Raw genomic sequence first — 13,954 nt, 5'->3', positions numbered from 1 at the left:
GCAGCTACACGGAGAGCACAGGTCTGTGGGGGGGCCACAAATACGTCACATAGATCATTAAATAACTGTTTCGTTGTGTCATTAATGAATTAAATGGCAAATATATTATTTATTAAATGTTTTAAATTAAATAAATTAATATTTAATTAATCATTTTTATAATTAATAATCCACTTAGAATAAGGAGGGTGAGGACCTTGGTCATTCCAGAGGGATCAGAGAGAGTAGAAGTGCTTTTCCCCCACATCAAAATGAGTCAGTTAAGTTGAGTCAGGCATCTGACCAGGATGCCTCCTGCACGCCTCTTAGGTGAGGCATTCCGGACATGTCCTACTATGGGCAGACTTAGGACTTGTCTGGCTTGGGAAGGTCTCAGCATCCTTCTTGGATGAGCTGGAAGGAGGTGGCTGGGGTGAGAGAAGTCTAGTCTTCTCTGTTGATGTGCTGTCCCCACAAACTGAACCCAGATAGGTGGCAGAAAATGGATGGATAATAATAATAACTTCATTTTGATTGCATTTTTAAAAAGCATAGTTACAAAGTGCTTCCCAATTTGAATAAAAGCCACGCATTTAAGTTAAATATACCTGAGAAAAATCTTTCATTAGATCTATTTTAAACCAACACCGTAGAAAGCAGGATGACATTTGCATTGTGTCAGTATTTTAAGTTTACACAGAGAAAAGAAGAGAATAGGAAAAGCTTTGAAGTGCGCAGGGCCTCGGCAGCCCTGCGCATGTGCTGTCCACAGACACTCTGTGACACCAAGCGTCTGATGTGATAGCACTTTTTTGGTGACGCATCCTCCATGATGGTGAAATCAAGACACGCAATACAATGTTGATGCATCGAGCTGGAAACCAGTCTGCTGGGAGGGTGGACTCAGGTCACAATGTCTGAAAGCTGAATCAGAATCTAGTGTAGATGAGCTGGCAGCCCAGTGTGCACATGCAATTTGTGTGACCTCATTTAACCTTTCTGGCATTAGTGTTCAGGCCTCACAGTCTGTTTTTTGGGCTCCTCTGACTTCAGTTGTCACTGCTGTGGGCGTTGAGTCCTTCACTTGTAGTATATTGTAATAGAAATCTTTCACTTTTCCTTGCCAGTCGTGGAGCTATTGTCCAAAAGAAAGGAAATAAGCACTTCTGTACCTGGAAGGTCTGTGGGCTGTTACTGGAACTTGTAAATTTTCCTTGTAAAAATTACAGAAGTAAAGAGATGCCAGAATAATGTTGCTACTCTACTTTTTTCCTTTCTTGTATTATCACCATTCCAGATGCTGGTTTGACCCTCACTCCCCTAACTTTACATTTCCTTTCCCAAAACAAGTACAGTACATTCAAAAGCTACTCCTGACTATATGGACCCACTAGTGGGATTTTCTTCACCTCAACAGCTGTTTCCAGGGTCGGCATTGAACTCTCAGTCTCAGTGGAGGCAAACATGGCTGATAAATGCTCAAAGAGCTCAGAAAAATGGAAATTTGAACATTGTTATCTATCACAACGAGGGCAAAGTTCAGTCCAGCGGAAAACTCGAAATGGAATTTGTGACGAAAATGTTTTTTCTCTTTTTTATCTGCGTATTTCCATCTTTGTTTCCTGTGACTAAAAAGCTCTTTCTTTCTTTATGAGAACGAATGTGGCTAATGAAGTCAACTTAACGTCATGCTGTAAAACAAATGTCAAGTAAAAGTGATCAAGAGCTTAAAGAATTTGTGAATGATTACTACAATGCTGAGAAAATCCCACTTGCTGTGAGGCAAGTTAGGTAATTATAATAGTGTCATTACTGATGTGTAAATGTAAAACAGAAGCTATTATTTCATATTCAATCGAAGATCTCTATTTATAATACAGTCACATTGTAAATGTGAGGTGGCGTGTCAGTGACGCCATATGATGAGTGAGCGGACAGTCATCAGCTGTTACTGAGGGGGACGTGAGCAGCCAGAGCAGCAAAAGCTTCCATCCCACCCTGTGGAACCACCTATTTCCAAAGAGCAAAGCAGTGCCCCACCCATGGTGTCACTCTGCTGTGATTAATCTGATGTCATCCACAGAGTTCATGGACGTGGAACGCATTCGGACACGGCAAGAAACGCAGATAAGAGTCAGAATATCAGGAGCAACGCGGAGAAAATCAGCACCTGACACCAGTTGCAAAACTCAGTGCGCATCAAAGCAAAGCAAAGCAGCCTCCCTTCTTTGTGTGTGTGGAAAGAAATTGATTTTAGGCTGGAGCAGGAAATTTATCAACGTCAGCTGAGACCATTTGATTAATCAGAGCATTTTTCCTACAAGCTTTAAAATATTAACTTTATGGTTCCTTCTTCTTGTGGCCACAGTATGAGTATGTTTTAAATACCCAAATTATTTTACTTATTTATTAATTTGGTTTGTTGTCAGTTCATTTCACATTAAGGTATGTTCAAAATGTTCTTCTGTTTATTTGTGTTTTTTAACATCAATTAATTAACATTATTATTATTATTATTATTATTATTATTATTATTATTATTATCCATCCATTCTCTTCCTGTTATCCTTATCAGGGTCAGCAATTAACCTAACCCCACTAAGTGCATGTCTTTGGACTGTACTCGGGGAGAAACCACTCAGAAATCCCAGATGGTGGAGTCGAAATCATGACCTTCTTGCTGTGAGGCAACAATGCAAACTAAGACACCACTGTGCTTTTTATTATTATTATTATATTTATTTGACATTAAGGACCTCTTCAGAGGGTGTGCTGGGTGCAGAAGGCAGCATTGATGGGGAGACAGAGAAGGGTTTGCCTTTGAATCCAGGACCTTTGCTCTGAAATAGCAGAGCCAAGGCTGTGCTTTTCCGTCGTCCGTGTACCTGATGGCTGCAGGTGCAGTGAAACTAGAAAAGCTCTGAAGATCTTCTTCTTCTTCTTGCGCCTCCTCCTATCAAGGGTCGCCACAGCAGAGCGTCTGTCTCCATCTCACCCCATCTCTAGCATTCTCCTCTGTCACACCAACATCCATGTATCTTTTCTATGGTCTCCACCTGCCTGGCAGGTCCATATTCAACAACCTTTGTCCAGTGCATCCAGTATCCCTCTGCACATGTCTAACTGTGTTGTTATTCATAATATCTTTTTTTTTTTTTTTTTTTGCCTGATAAACTGCCACACCCCAAAGATCTTGAGTTTACTACAAAACACACACACATGCACGTTTGAGAAGTTGCATTAAGTGAATTTTTGCTTTAAAATGACTTAAACATGCCTTTTATTTAAGCTCCAAAGTAATTAATTGGTTTCCAGGTATTATAGGGGCCGAACAAAATTTCTGCCACCCCATCCTCCAACAAGGGCAGGAAGACAATCCTGCTCTTGCACATCTATGAATTTCAGTTCATCACTGATGCAATAGGAGTTGATCTCTTGTGTTTGGTTTATTGTTTCAGTATCTTGGCAGAGTACGTTGTAAATTTGTGTAAAAAAAGCTTTTTTTCCCCCCAATCTCAAAGATACATCAGGGCTGGTGTGGGCAGCAAAGCAATCAGAGATAACTTTCACAGACTGCACAGTTTGTCAAAACGGGCGTATGCTCTAAGCCTTTCACACCTCTACAACTCACTGAGTCATGATGAACAATTAGATATTCACTAACACTCATGCAGAAAAACAATCACATAGAAAAAATGCCTTCATAGGGTCGCATGCTTCACCTTCTTGTGGCAGTGACCGATCAGACTTTTCCTTTTCCTTGGAAGCACAGAGCACTTGTTTCTTGGTGTCGCTGCTCAGCTGACCTCTCTCTATAGTCATCGAGTTTATCCATCAAAACGTTGCAATTCTCAGTGTACACAGATGCCGGTGGACTTGCAAACCGTTGCAGTTGTGATTAGATTTTCTAAGAGTTAAGTAAACTGTAATGTGCTCGAATTTTGTCACCTGTGCCACAAGACGTGCTAAAAGTCCCCCACAAAGGCACCCACAAACTGACTGTTTGCTTAATCTTCCTTTATATTCAGCTTAGACATGCAAGAAACACATTTGGGCAGGGAAAAAAAAGAACAAGCAAAGAAGTGAAGTGCAAGTGTAGAGAAAATAATCCACTTTACATGCCAGCGCTGATTCAATGTGGGTATAATCTTCATTTTATGTGGGTAGTTGTTAGTTATACGTGGCTTTTCTTTTATCAGCGCAGTATTAGACTGCAGTGTCTTCTGTGGTACCAAACATATAGTGAAGAGACTGCTTTTGTGTCGAGGGGGGAGAAAAAAATCCTGTTAACTCTTTAGCTCTATGAACAGCTACTTTGAAAAGGGGAAGCAGTGATCTTCTGCTTTTCTGCTCGAGTGAAATAGATAATATCCCTCACTGTCACTCTCGGTGCAGATGTCTCAGTGTTAGATAAGAAAAGTCACAGTCACTCTTGTGGAGAGCTTGCTCATGGCCGTTCAAGCTCTGTTTCTGCAGAACTGATTTCGCAATTAAGAGAAGCACTTGTCCAGTCATGCCTCAGCAGTAGTAGTGGTCAGCAGTTACTGTTCACACTTGAGCTGAGGGTGTGGTGGGCGGAACAAAGGGTAACGCTTGCAGTGCGTTTATCCTCTCTTAGAAGATGCTCCATGAACTTGTTTTCCAAGTGTGGAATGTTTAGGATTTCACTTTTTATTTTTTGAGGGCTTCTGCACTTCTGTAATATCAACAGGAAACCATTCATTACATGTAAATCATGCGTTCATCCCTAAAAGCCAGGACATAGATTTAAGAGAAGACTTTTGTGGTTGCAGTGGACTAGAAATGACTTGCAGAAAGTCACACATCAACAAATGTGTTCGCAGGCACACCACAGATAAGAAGACTGCACTTTGTTGAAACACACCACACTCTTTCCTGCTCATTTTCTCACTGCTGATTGCATGTATTTTCATTTGCATATAGACACACTTTAATGTCTCCCTTCCCCTCTAAAGCCCATGAAGAAGTACAGATGGAGTGAAATCTGCAGCGTGCATATACATCATTAACCCTGTGACGTTCTTGCCAGCGCATTTCGAGATTTTTCGGGGTGAGAGTGAGAGATTTTACATTGGAAGGAAAGCTCTTTGCCCAGGATGACATGCTGAAGCAAACAGGCAAATAATGCAAGGACGCACAAATGCTAAGCAAAGCCAAATCAGTTCTGCCGAAATTAAATTGAGCCTGCTAGCTTTAACACAATGCAGAATATATCAGGAAGAGCAGAGATGGTGCAGAGATGAAGTTTTTGTGTGAAAAATGCCACCTTTGGTCTCCTCCACCTCCTCCCGGCTGTGACCAGTGTTTAACAACCTGTGAAAAAAGAAGAAAAGAAAAAAAACAGTCATACTGGTGTTTTCTCTGTGAAAATGCATCAGTGTGATAAACCATAAGTTCAAACAACTTAGTACGTGCAGCATAGAAAACGCCTCCTACAACACTTTTTACAGTCTTTACCCTTGAGTTAAAAAAACATGAGGTTTCTGTAGAAATTCTGTATAAAATTACTTCTTTGGTTTGAATCCTGCTGTTTGGAAGATGTGACTTGAACTGAAGGGTCATTAAGGCTCGACCGTGCCTGTTGAACTCTGACCTTTCGAATGGTTGCCTCACCTCCACAGACATGCAAACAGATACAATGACCAGGAAACACCAGCGGCTTTCTTCACATCCAGACACCAATGTCCTCACTGAGTTTCTCTGTATCTTGGGGTTGGGGTGAGGTGGGTGGAGGGGGAGAGAAATTTACAACCAGAAACAGTTAAAACAAGGGGAGCTGCTGAATCCAAAGTGATGAATGAGGGAGGTGATTTGTGGAGTGTTTACAGCACAACTCCGAGGATTTGCTGAGCAGTTTCTTTTCACTGTTTTCGCAGGCTGCCGAGGCTTTTGTCTCCTTGGGATTTGGCACCACTGCAGATCCCGGGGTGCCCTCCGTGATCCTCTAGTGTCAGATCAGAATATTAACCCAATAAGTAAAACTTTGACAGAGACGAATCAGTTAGAGCACCTCGAAGGCACGCTCACAGCTGCAGACTTGATTGAGAGTGTGCAAGTAAAGGCAACACATTTCTTGATCGCCTGTGTAAAAGAAGAACTGTCTCGTGTTCAGCTGCATCCAGTAAATCATACATTGTTTTAGTACTCTGTCCCTATCTGGTAGCAGCAGGTGGACCCAGCTGAGAGCTTGATGAGATTTGGCTGGTAATTCCCAGTGGGGTGGGATGTGGTGGTGGTTAGGGGGGGTGCATACAGTTGAACCCAAAACAAGGACTAAAATCTTATTGTCTAACTGAAGGAAAAAGAATGAAGAGAGTTTAAAAGAAAGCCGGTGGGGGTTGGGGTGGGGTGGGGAGGTTAAATGGTGGTTAGAGCTATGGAGCCAAAGGAACCTGTGAGGGGATGAGATAGCGTGATGTGGTTTTCATTGAGATGCCACAAGAGTCCGGAGGTGCAGAGGTGAACGCTCCGTGCTGAACACATGGAACTGAAGAGGGACATAAACCAAGGAAAGTCAGTTTAACCGCAACAGGTTATTATGCCATGAATCCACTGCAGAGTGGGACAGTTAGTAAAATCAGCCTCATGTGGTTATGTTCTGCAAAAGGAGAGAGCACTGCTTGAAAAGATTCTGTTTTCTGGTCCGACAACAAAACCAAAGAAAAGAGGAGTGAATGACTTTTCTAAGAACAAAACTTTTTTTCCCCCTTCAGTTTCACTTTGACTTAATGTGAGACTGCAGCTTTTTGATGAATCTCCAGGAAACAAACACGCAATCAATGGGAAAGTAAACAGTCTGGTATACCCACAAAGTCCATAAAAAAAGGAGGGGGGCTACTGGTACTGTGCATTAGTTTGTAGCATGGACTGTATACCAAAGATGGACTTAGCCACCCCCCTGGTTACCAAAATCCCATTTGCTGTCACCATCCTAATGTTCCAAGCCAAGGGTGGATCTAATTGTAAAAATGTGATAGTCGTGTGGTAATGCATACCCTGTTCAGTCCTCCTTTTGACACCAATGAGGTCAAACATTATGAAACTCAACATCATGTTGCAAACTTTAAATTAGTGACTGAAACCATCAGCTCATCATGAAAGTGTTCACTGAGGTCACAGAGCGAGGGCACCAAAGAGCCACTTTCCAGAAGACTCATATTGAACTACAGGTTTTTTTGCAAACTCACACTTGTCATTATAGGGGGAAAAAGCAGGTGTAAGGCACTGCTGAATTTGTTTCATTTCACTAGCTACAAAGATTTTGGTCTATATATAGAATCTGTGTATTGTGGACTCATACTTCCAAGCCCAGATTCTAGCATTCTGGGGATCGCCACTTTGATTTTCTGGAGCTAGAAGTCACCATATTTAGACAAGAGAGTGGAATGTTAGCTAATGCTAGCTAGCTCAGTTATAACTATGCATCCTGCAGATATCTGCTAATTAGTGCTAAGCAACATACAAATAACATACTAGAAATTCACTCAGAAACACTTGACCACAGACTTCTTGGATAGGCTGCAAGCACATTAAGCAGAGATCAAACCATATTATTTGGCACATACTTGCAGTGAAAATGCTCCAAATGGCATCGGCACCACAAATATGGCCAAGGTCCACTTCAGACAATCAAAAGCAGACAGCTGAAGGCTCCTTTAGATTTGTTTCTGAATATGATAGAGCAACATTTTCTTATTTTGCCCCTTGGTCAGGGAAAGACTTTTAGAATACACTAAAGATGAATATTTTTGTCCATCAGGGAAAGTTCAGAGCTCCTATCACAAATTCTGTACCTGAAGACTGCAGCATCCAGGCCTAAGCTGGACTGATGTTGCTCATTTGCTCACTATTTTTCTGTTCGTGTCATCTTTACAGCGTACTTTTTTGTAATCTTGTAATGGTTTCCCTTCTTGGCCAGGTTTCCCTTGAAAAAGGAATGTTTTTTTTTATCTTAAGGGCCTTTAAAAAAGAGGATATCTTCACAGCGAACTTCTAGACCTGATTCATTTTTTGAGCCTCAAGCGGCATTCAGGAACTGCCGTTTTTGGTACTTCTTGGTGGTTTCAGTTGTCAGCCCTGCATGCTGATGGCTGGGTAATGATGAAAAATGTTAGCTTCAGCTACCAAGTAAGGCCAACAGTTAAGAGAGTTAGACCAAAACACTTGATGGCTTTCTTTAAAATCTTTGAAGAACCCATGGTTGTTATCGATAGTGGCCAGGTTTGACTGGAGTTATACAGGCCTGACTTCACCTGACGTGCAAGAGGCAAAATCAAGACATGTGACAAGTCACAGTGCATGCTGCACCTCTTCTTGTCGACATTCACATGCATGTGGTGCGAAAGCTGTAGCCTCAAGTATATTTAAAACCATGAGGAGTCCCCCCACAGCCTCTGTCTTTCCTCGCTATAGAGCCAAAAAGGGGGTTCGAGGTTCAGCTTGAGAAAATAACCTCATGGCTCAGCAGCACAAGTCTTTATTTAACCCCGTGGGACTGTGACTCGCAGGTAGACAAGGCTGATGAGTGGCGACTGAAGCAAAGAAGCAAAGCAAAAAAAAAAAAAGAGACCCTCCTCCTCCACCCCCTCTCTGTGATCGCTGCGATTGAGCTTCTATTTCAATCACATACTTGCTGTAAGAGTTAAAAGAGCAAGAATCAAGGCCTGTCTGTGTTGGGGGGAGGGAGGGGGAGACACACGAGAGGAGCCTGTGGCAGCCCTGATAGCGTCTTCTCACTCTGCATGGTTTCCTGTTCTGAGTCAGTGTGTAACCCTGAGTTTGACTGTTGTCACTTGTCGGCTCTGTCCCTCTGCGTGCGTCTCTCTCTCTCTCACTTCTCACAGCTTTAAGAATAATCAGAGCGGCTGATATTCAAACAGGGCAATTTAAATGTGCGTTTGAATTTTTCTTTTTCTTTGCTAGGTGTAATTAAGCAACCATGAAGCAGAAACAAATGGTGAGTTTGAGGCTAGGACTTTTGTTGATTTTATAGCTGAACTATATTTCTTTTCTTTTTCTTTGTCTTTTCTTTCTTTCTTTTTTCAGTGAGTGCAATAATGAAAGTAAACGTTGGTATCTTATCAGGAAAAAATAACGGCAATCACAGAAATGAAACGCGGCGTAAATTTGTTTTTAATATCACAGAGAAATGGACAGAAATCTGGCTCGGAGTGCGGGCTGCGAGTGACACTCATGAGAAGGAAATCGCCTCTAAAAAGGCAGCGGGATTTATTTTTGTGCGATGCAAATGCAGAACGATTTTGGTACTGGGGGACTCTTTTATCAAAAGATGAATCAGTGTTTTTGTTTGACCGTCATGCTTGATTGACATTAAAATTAATTTCTGAGGGAGGGGACGAGATCGGGAGGGACAAGGAGCTCGCGCACGCCTGTGTGTGTGTGTGTGTGTGAGTGTGTGTGTGTGCACGCGTGAATGCGTTGAGACAGTATGAAAAGCGGCTCTCTGACAGTCAGACCCAGTGCGGACAGAGATCTGGAGTGTGTGCTCTCGAAGCCGGGATATTAGTGCCTGCATGCAGGGTCAGTGCCGTGTGAGTATGGGACATGTGCGCTCGGCTTCGTGCCTCGGCTATCTGAGTTTTGCTTGCAGGTCTCTAACTTGCTGCAGCTGCATCAAACAAAGTCTGTTCCCACAAACGGATAAAATCGATACCGCTTTGCTTTCGTATGACCTTGAACCCAAATCTTCGCAATGATTTGCATTTTGAGCCTGACAGATTTCTGCTTAAAGGGGGGAAAAATTCGCTTTTGTGGTTTTATTATTATCATCAGTATTTACACATTTTTATCCTCTCCAGCTGGCACTTGCACGTGACTCTTCTTGTACTTTTGTTCAGTGGACTGCTTAATTGGGCCTGTCTATTAACCTGGAGGAGGTTTTAATGATGTAAAACAATAAGGCTGAAGTCAGTGCGGGTAAGCTGAAGCAGAGCGACTGTAAAGGGATACTTCGACTCCCCACCAACAGGCTGTTGCGCATAGCGGCCGTGCGCCGTCTCATTAACGAGATCACTTTACAACCAGTCAAACAAATAGGTCATTATCCATCACTGCCTGCTCTGCCTGTGTTCACCAGCCTCAAACCCGCAACTCTCATGTCTCATTTTATCCAAATTATATAATCAACTTATTTTTATTTATTTCCTTATCTATTTGTTGTCAGGATAATTTCAGTTAGTTTATGCTTTGATTATACAAATCTCAACTACTCAGCACACAAATACAATTTCGGCTCCAAATGTATTTTAATGCCTTTAGAATATTGCAAATGGAAGAAAATAAAAGATGTCATTATACTTAAAATCTTCAAAATTACTTTAAACTGGTTTACTTAAAAATATCACTGAATATTATTACACTACTTATGCCGCCTATATGCTTTTAATTTAGGTCGTATGTAGTTTAAGCCGACGTTACTCTACGAGCTACGTAAACATACATACAGACTTCCTCTTCTGTGATTCAGCTGACGTCCGTTACAGTAAACTGGATTGAAGCGCAGTATCTGGTCTTCAGACGCATATCTACCCTTTGAGGGGAAGGTGGCTCCACTTTTGGTCACCTGCCCGGCGTCACCTGGTAAACGATACGGCTTCTCTGCGCATGCGTAATAGCCTGCCAAAAATCCTAACACCGTATAGCCTGACAACCAATAGTGTTCCAATCTGTCCAGAGATAAAGTCAGAGCAGCGCTGAGGGGACAGAAGTGAAGGATTTCGGACCCGAGCAGCGCCGAGCTTTAAGGCTGAAAAGAGTTCAACAACATGCCGAGATCTTTCCTGGTGAAAAGCAAAAGGGCCCACAGCTACCACCAGCACCGCTACTTCGACGATGACTACAGTAGACTGGACACTATTTTGGCTGATGTGTGCGCAGGTGGGTGCATTTGTGCGTAAATACGCACGAAACTTGGTGAAGAAAAAGGAGTCGTCTTAGTGGGAATTCTGAAATTTCAAGTGCACAAATTCATAACTTCTTTCATTGATTATCCTCTTGTGCCAATATAGAAACAAAATCTCAAGCCGAGTTCGACTCCAACCTGGAGCAGGAAGACGTGAAGATCGGCGCTGACAGACTGTCCCCCGGGTCGCGGCTGAGGTCCCCGAGGTCGCTGTCCTCCAGCTCCCCGCTGAGCTGCGGAGGCAGCGCCTGTGACCGGTCCTCCGACTGTGATTTCTGGCGTCCCCCGTCCCCCTCGTCCTCACCAGGTCTGTTCTTATCAAGACAAAAATATCACCAGTTTGTGTCTGGAATTTAAAGAGTTTTTCTCTTTCTCTTTTTAATCTTTCGTTTCATTTGGTGTTGGGTTCGTGAGATGTTAAAACCTTTACACATTTTCAACCCGAAAGCCAGTCCAACTACTTGTCCAACGATATTTGTGTATGATTAACTATTATTAATTATTAATATTATTATTATTATTATTATTATTATTATTGTTGTTGTTGTTGTTGTTATTGTTGTTGTTATTGTTATTGTTGTTATTGTTGTTGTTTATGAAAGCAGAAATCATTTGGGCTATAAATTAAACATAAAAACTTAAAGGTTTTTGATGAAGTGATAAAAATACAAATAATTATATTTCATATCTTCTTTTTTATTTTTTCCACTTCTTTTTCACATATAAAATATTTGGTGAAAGAATCAAAAGGACACTTGTGATTAGTGACCGGACACACGACCCAATAACGACTTAAAACTTTTCTGTTTTGTTCTGCTTTGGCTTTTACGCACGGTATGGAATCATGTCCAATAAAGTGTAGTGCATTTTCCACGTGTCCATTTTTTAATGCAGGACATTCTTTGAAATTTTTAAAGAAATCCAAATTAACTTTCAGATTCAGAGAAATGCTCCACTCCTGCAGCGGAGGACGGTCACTCGAACATGCCAATCTTTCCGTACTCCTGGTCGGCATACTCAGGAACCGAGCTGAGACATCTGGTTCAGGGGTCTTATCACCACCACCTCCAGAGCCACAGGGAGTCCCAGTCACCCATTAGCATCTACAGGGGAGAGGACAGCGGCAGTGAGTCGCTTTATGCACAGCGGGGCCTCGCGGCCGGATGTTACCAGGGTTATTCTTCAACGGCCCAAATCTGCAGGATGCGGGACAGAGACGAGCTGTATCTGGATGCGAAGCAACAGGCCCGCGTGGCGGAAATCAAGTCTGAGAACGATTTCATCCGCGCAAACCTCGAGTCGAGTGGATCATACAAGTGCATTAAATGTTGCAAGGTAGGCGTTTTCCTAATTTCACTTAAAGTCATCTTTTAAAAAAAAAAAAAAAAAAAAAAATTTTGCTCAGTTTTCTTTTTTTTCTCTTTAACATTTTCTCTAAAAGTGACGACCAACCCTCATATTTCAGCACATCGTGGTATCACATTGTTTTACCTTCATTCTGGGTTTGATTTGGAATCATCCATGTGTTTTCCAAAGGTGTTCTCCACGCCTCACGGGCTGGAAGTTCACGTGCGGCGGTCGCACAGCGGCACGCGGCCGTTTGAGTGTGGGATATGCGGAAAAACCTTCGGACACGCAGTGAGCTTGGATCAGCACAGAGCGGTTCACTCGCAGGTATGGGCCTCCAAACCGGAAATAAACCAGTGCACACGTCCCCGAAACCCGCTTTAGATCCACATCCTTGACGTAAAGGCCACAGATGACATTTTCTTTCCCCACTACAAACCTCTCTGACTTGGCTTTAGCTGCATTTCTACATTTAAATCTGATACTTCCAGGTTTCTTGAGACTGACAAAATGCTGTCTTTTACAGGAGAGGAGCTTCAGCTGTAAGATCTGCGGCAAAAGCTTCAAGCGCTCCTCAACCCTCTCTACGCACCTGCTCATCCATTCCGACACGCGGCCTTATCCGTGCCAGTACTGCGGGAAAAGGTTCCATCAAAAGTCAGACATGAAAAAACACACTTTCATTCACACAGGTGAGACGCTTTAGCAAGTCAAAGTAATGAAGACGTGCAAAAAAGAAAAAAGAAGACCTAACATTTTCCATTTTTTTTGTTCCTGCTTGCAGGTGAGAAGCCGCACAAGTGCCAGGTGTGCGGGAAGGCCTTCAGTCAGAGCTCCAACCTCATCACACACAGCAGGAAACACACGGGCTTCAAGCCCTTCGGCTGTGACCTTTGCGGGAAAGGTTTCCAGAGGAAAGTGGACCTGAGGAGGCACAAAGAGACGCAGCACGGACTGAAATAAGCAGGAGTTCACCGAAACCTGTGGCGCTTTACGTTTGCTGTAATTGGTTTATTTTCCCCTACTTAGCCTAAGATATGCTGATTGTTTATTTATCTGTTGTGTTTTTATTATTATGAAAAAACTAAATAATTTCACAAGCTTTTATAAGCTTACCGTGCTGTTTTAGTCAGACTTCTTAACGGATTAAATATTAACTTAAGAAGAGCAGTTGTCATTTTTTCCCATATTTCTACATTTAATTACCGGTTAGACACATGTAGTTTTTATCCACAAACATCTACTTCACCAGGTAAACCCACCGTTCACCGGTCCACTCATTCGACTCGTGAAAAAACGAGAAGCTGTGAGCGCAGCCGTGCAGACCCATCAATCACGTCTCGGAGTTATATCTCAGACATTAAATAGCAGAAACGTTTCGCTGCATGCGCCACCTGGTCAAAACCAAATATTTTCAGACAAGCGCATTGCTGGCATACCCGTATAATAAATGATATTATGGCGCCATAAAACCTCCATGTAAAGGAAGTCGGGCGAAATAGCGCTGGTTTTATTGCAGGAGGAGCTCCTCCAGCAGCAGCAATAAGCAGCGTGCCCACATGGCGTTTTCACTGAGGGGAAAGAGAAGAAAAAAAAAAAGAAGCTGGGTGTGATTTATTTGGCCCCGCCTAGGTTAAACAGCCACAGCTTTAAAACTTCAAGGATCTGATTTGGGCATATCTCACC

At 42.5% G+C, this 13,954-nt stretch overlaps 1 protein-coding gene and 1 long non-coding RNA gene across 5 annotated transcripts; one reads left to right on the top strand and one right to left on the bottom strand.

Moving 5' to 3' along the window:
* The first annotated feature begins 8,769 nt into the window (after positions 1–8,769).
* gfi1aa (growth factor independent 1A transcription repressor a) lies at positions 8,770–13,373 on the top strand. Of its 4 annotated transcripts, none has more exons than XM_005476040.4 (7): positions 8,770–8,956; positions 10,694–10,896; positions 11,028–11,228; positions 11,859–12,256; positions 12,458–12,595; positions 12,795–12,960; positions 13,053–13,373. In XM_005476040.4, the coding sequence occupies exons 2-7, from the start codon at positions 10,785–10,787 to the stop codon at positions 13,229–13,231; spliced, it is 1,194 nt and encodes a 397-aa protein (XP_005476097.1). In that variant the 5' UTR covers positions 8,770–8,956; positions 10,694–10,784; the 3' UTR covers positions 13,232–13,373. The 4 variants fall into 4 exon arrangements, with proteins under 4 accessions (XP_005476097.1, XP_005476098.1, XP_005476096.1 ...); XM_005476041.4 differs by lacking the exon at positions 8,770–8,956 and adding an exon at positions 8,975–9,540; XM_005476039.4 differs by lacking the exon at positions 8,770–8,956 and adding an exon at positions 8,975–9,551.
* On the bottom strand, positions 11,899–13,699 carry LOC112842788 (uncharacterized). Its single transcript, XR_003214808.1, has 3 exons — positions 13,531–13,699; positions 13,023–13,192; positions 11,899–12,024 (listed from the first exon to the last, which is right to left on the bottom strand). It is a non-coding gene; the product is annotated as an uncharacterized LOC112842788 (long non-coding RNA).
* Between the last annotated feature and the right edge of the window lie 255 nt (positions 13,700–13,954).

This window comes from Oreochromis niloticus, linkage group LG18 (assembly GCF_001858045.2).
Source record: "Oreochromis niloticus isolate F11D_XX linkage group LG18, O_niloticus_UMD_NMBU, whole genome shotgun sequence".
Taxonomy (NCBI): Eukaryota; Metazoa; Chordata; class Actinopteri; order Cichliformes; family Cichlidae; genus Oreochromis; species Oreochromis niloticus.
Note: the sequence above shows the minus strand (reverse complement) of the source record. Positions and strands in the feature narration are given on the sequence as shown.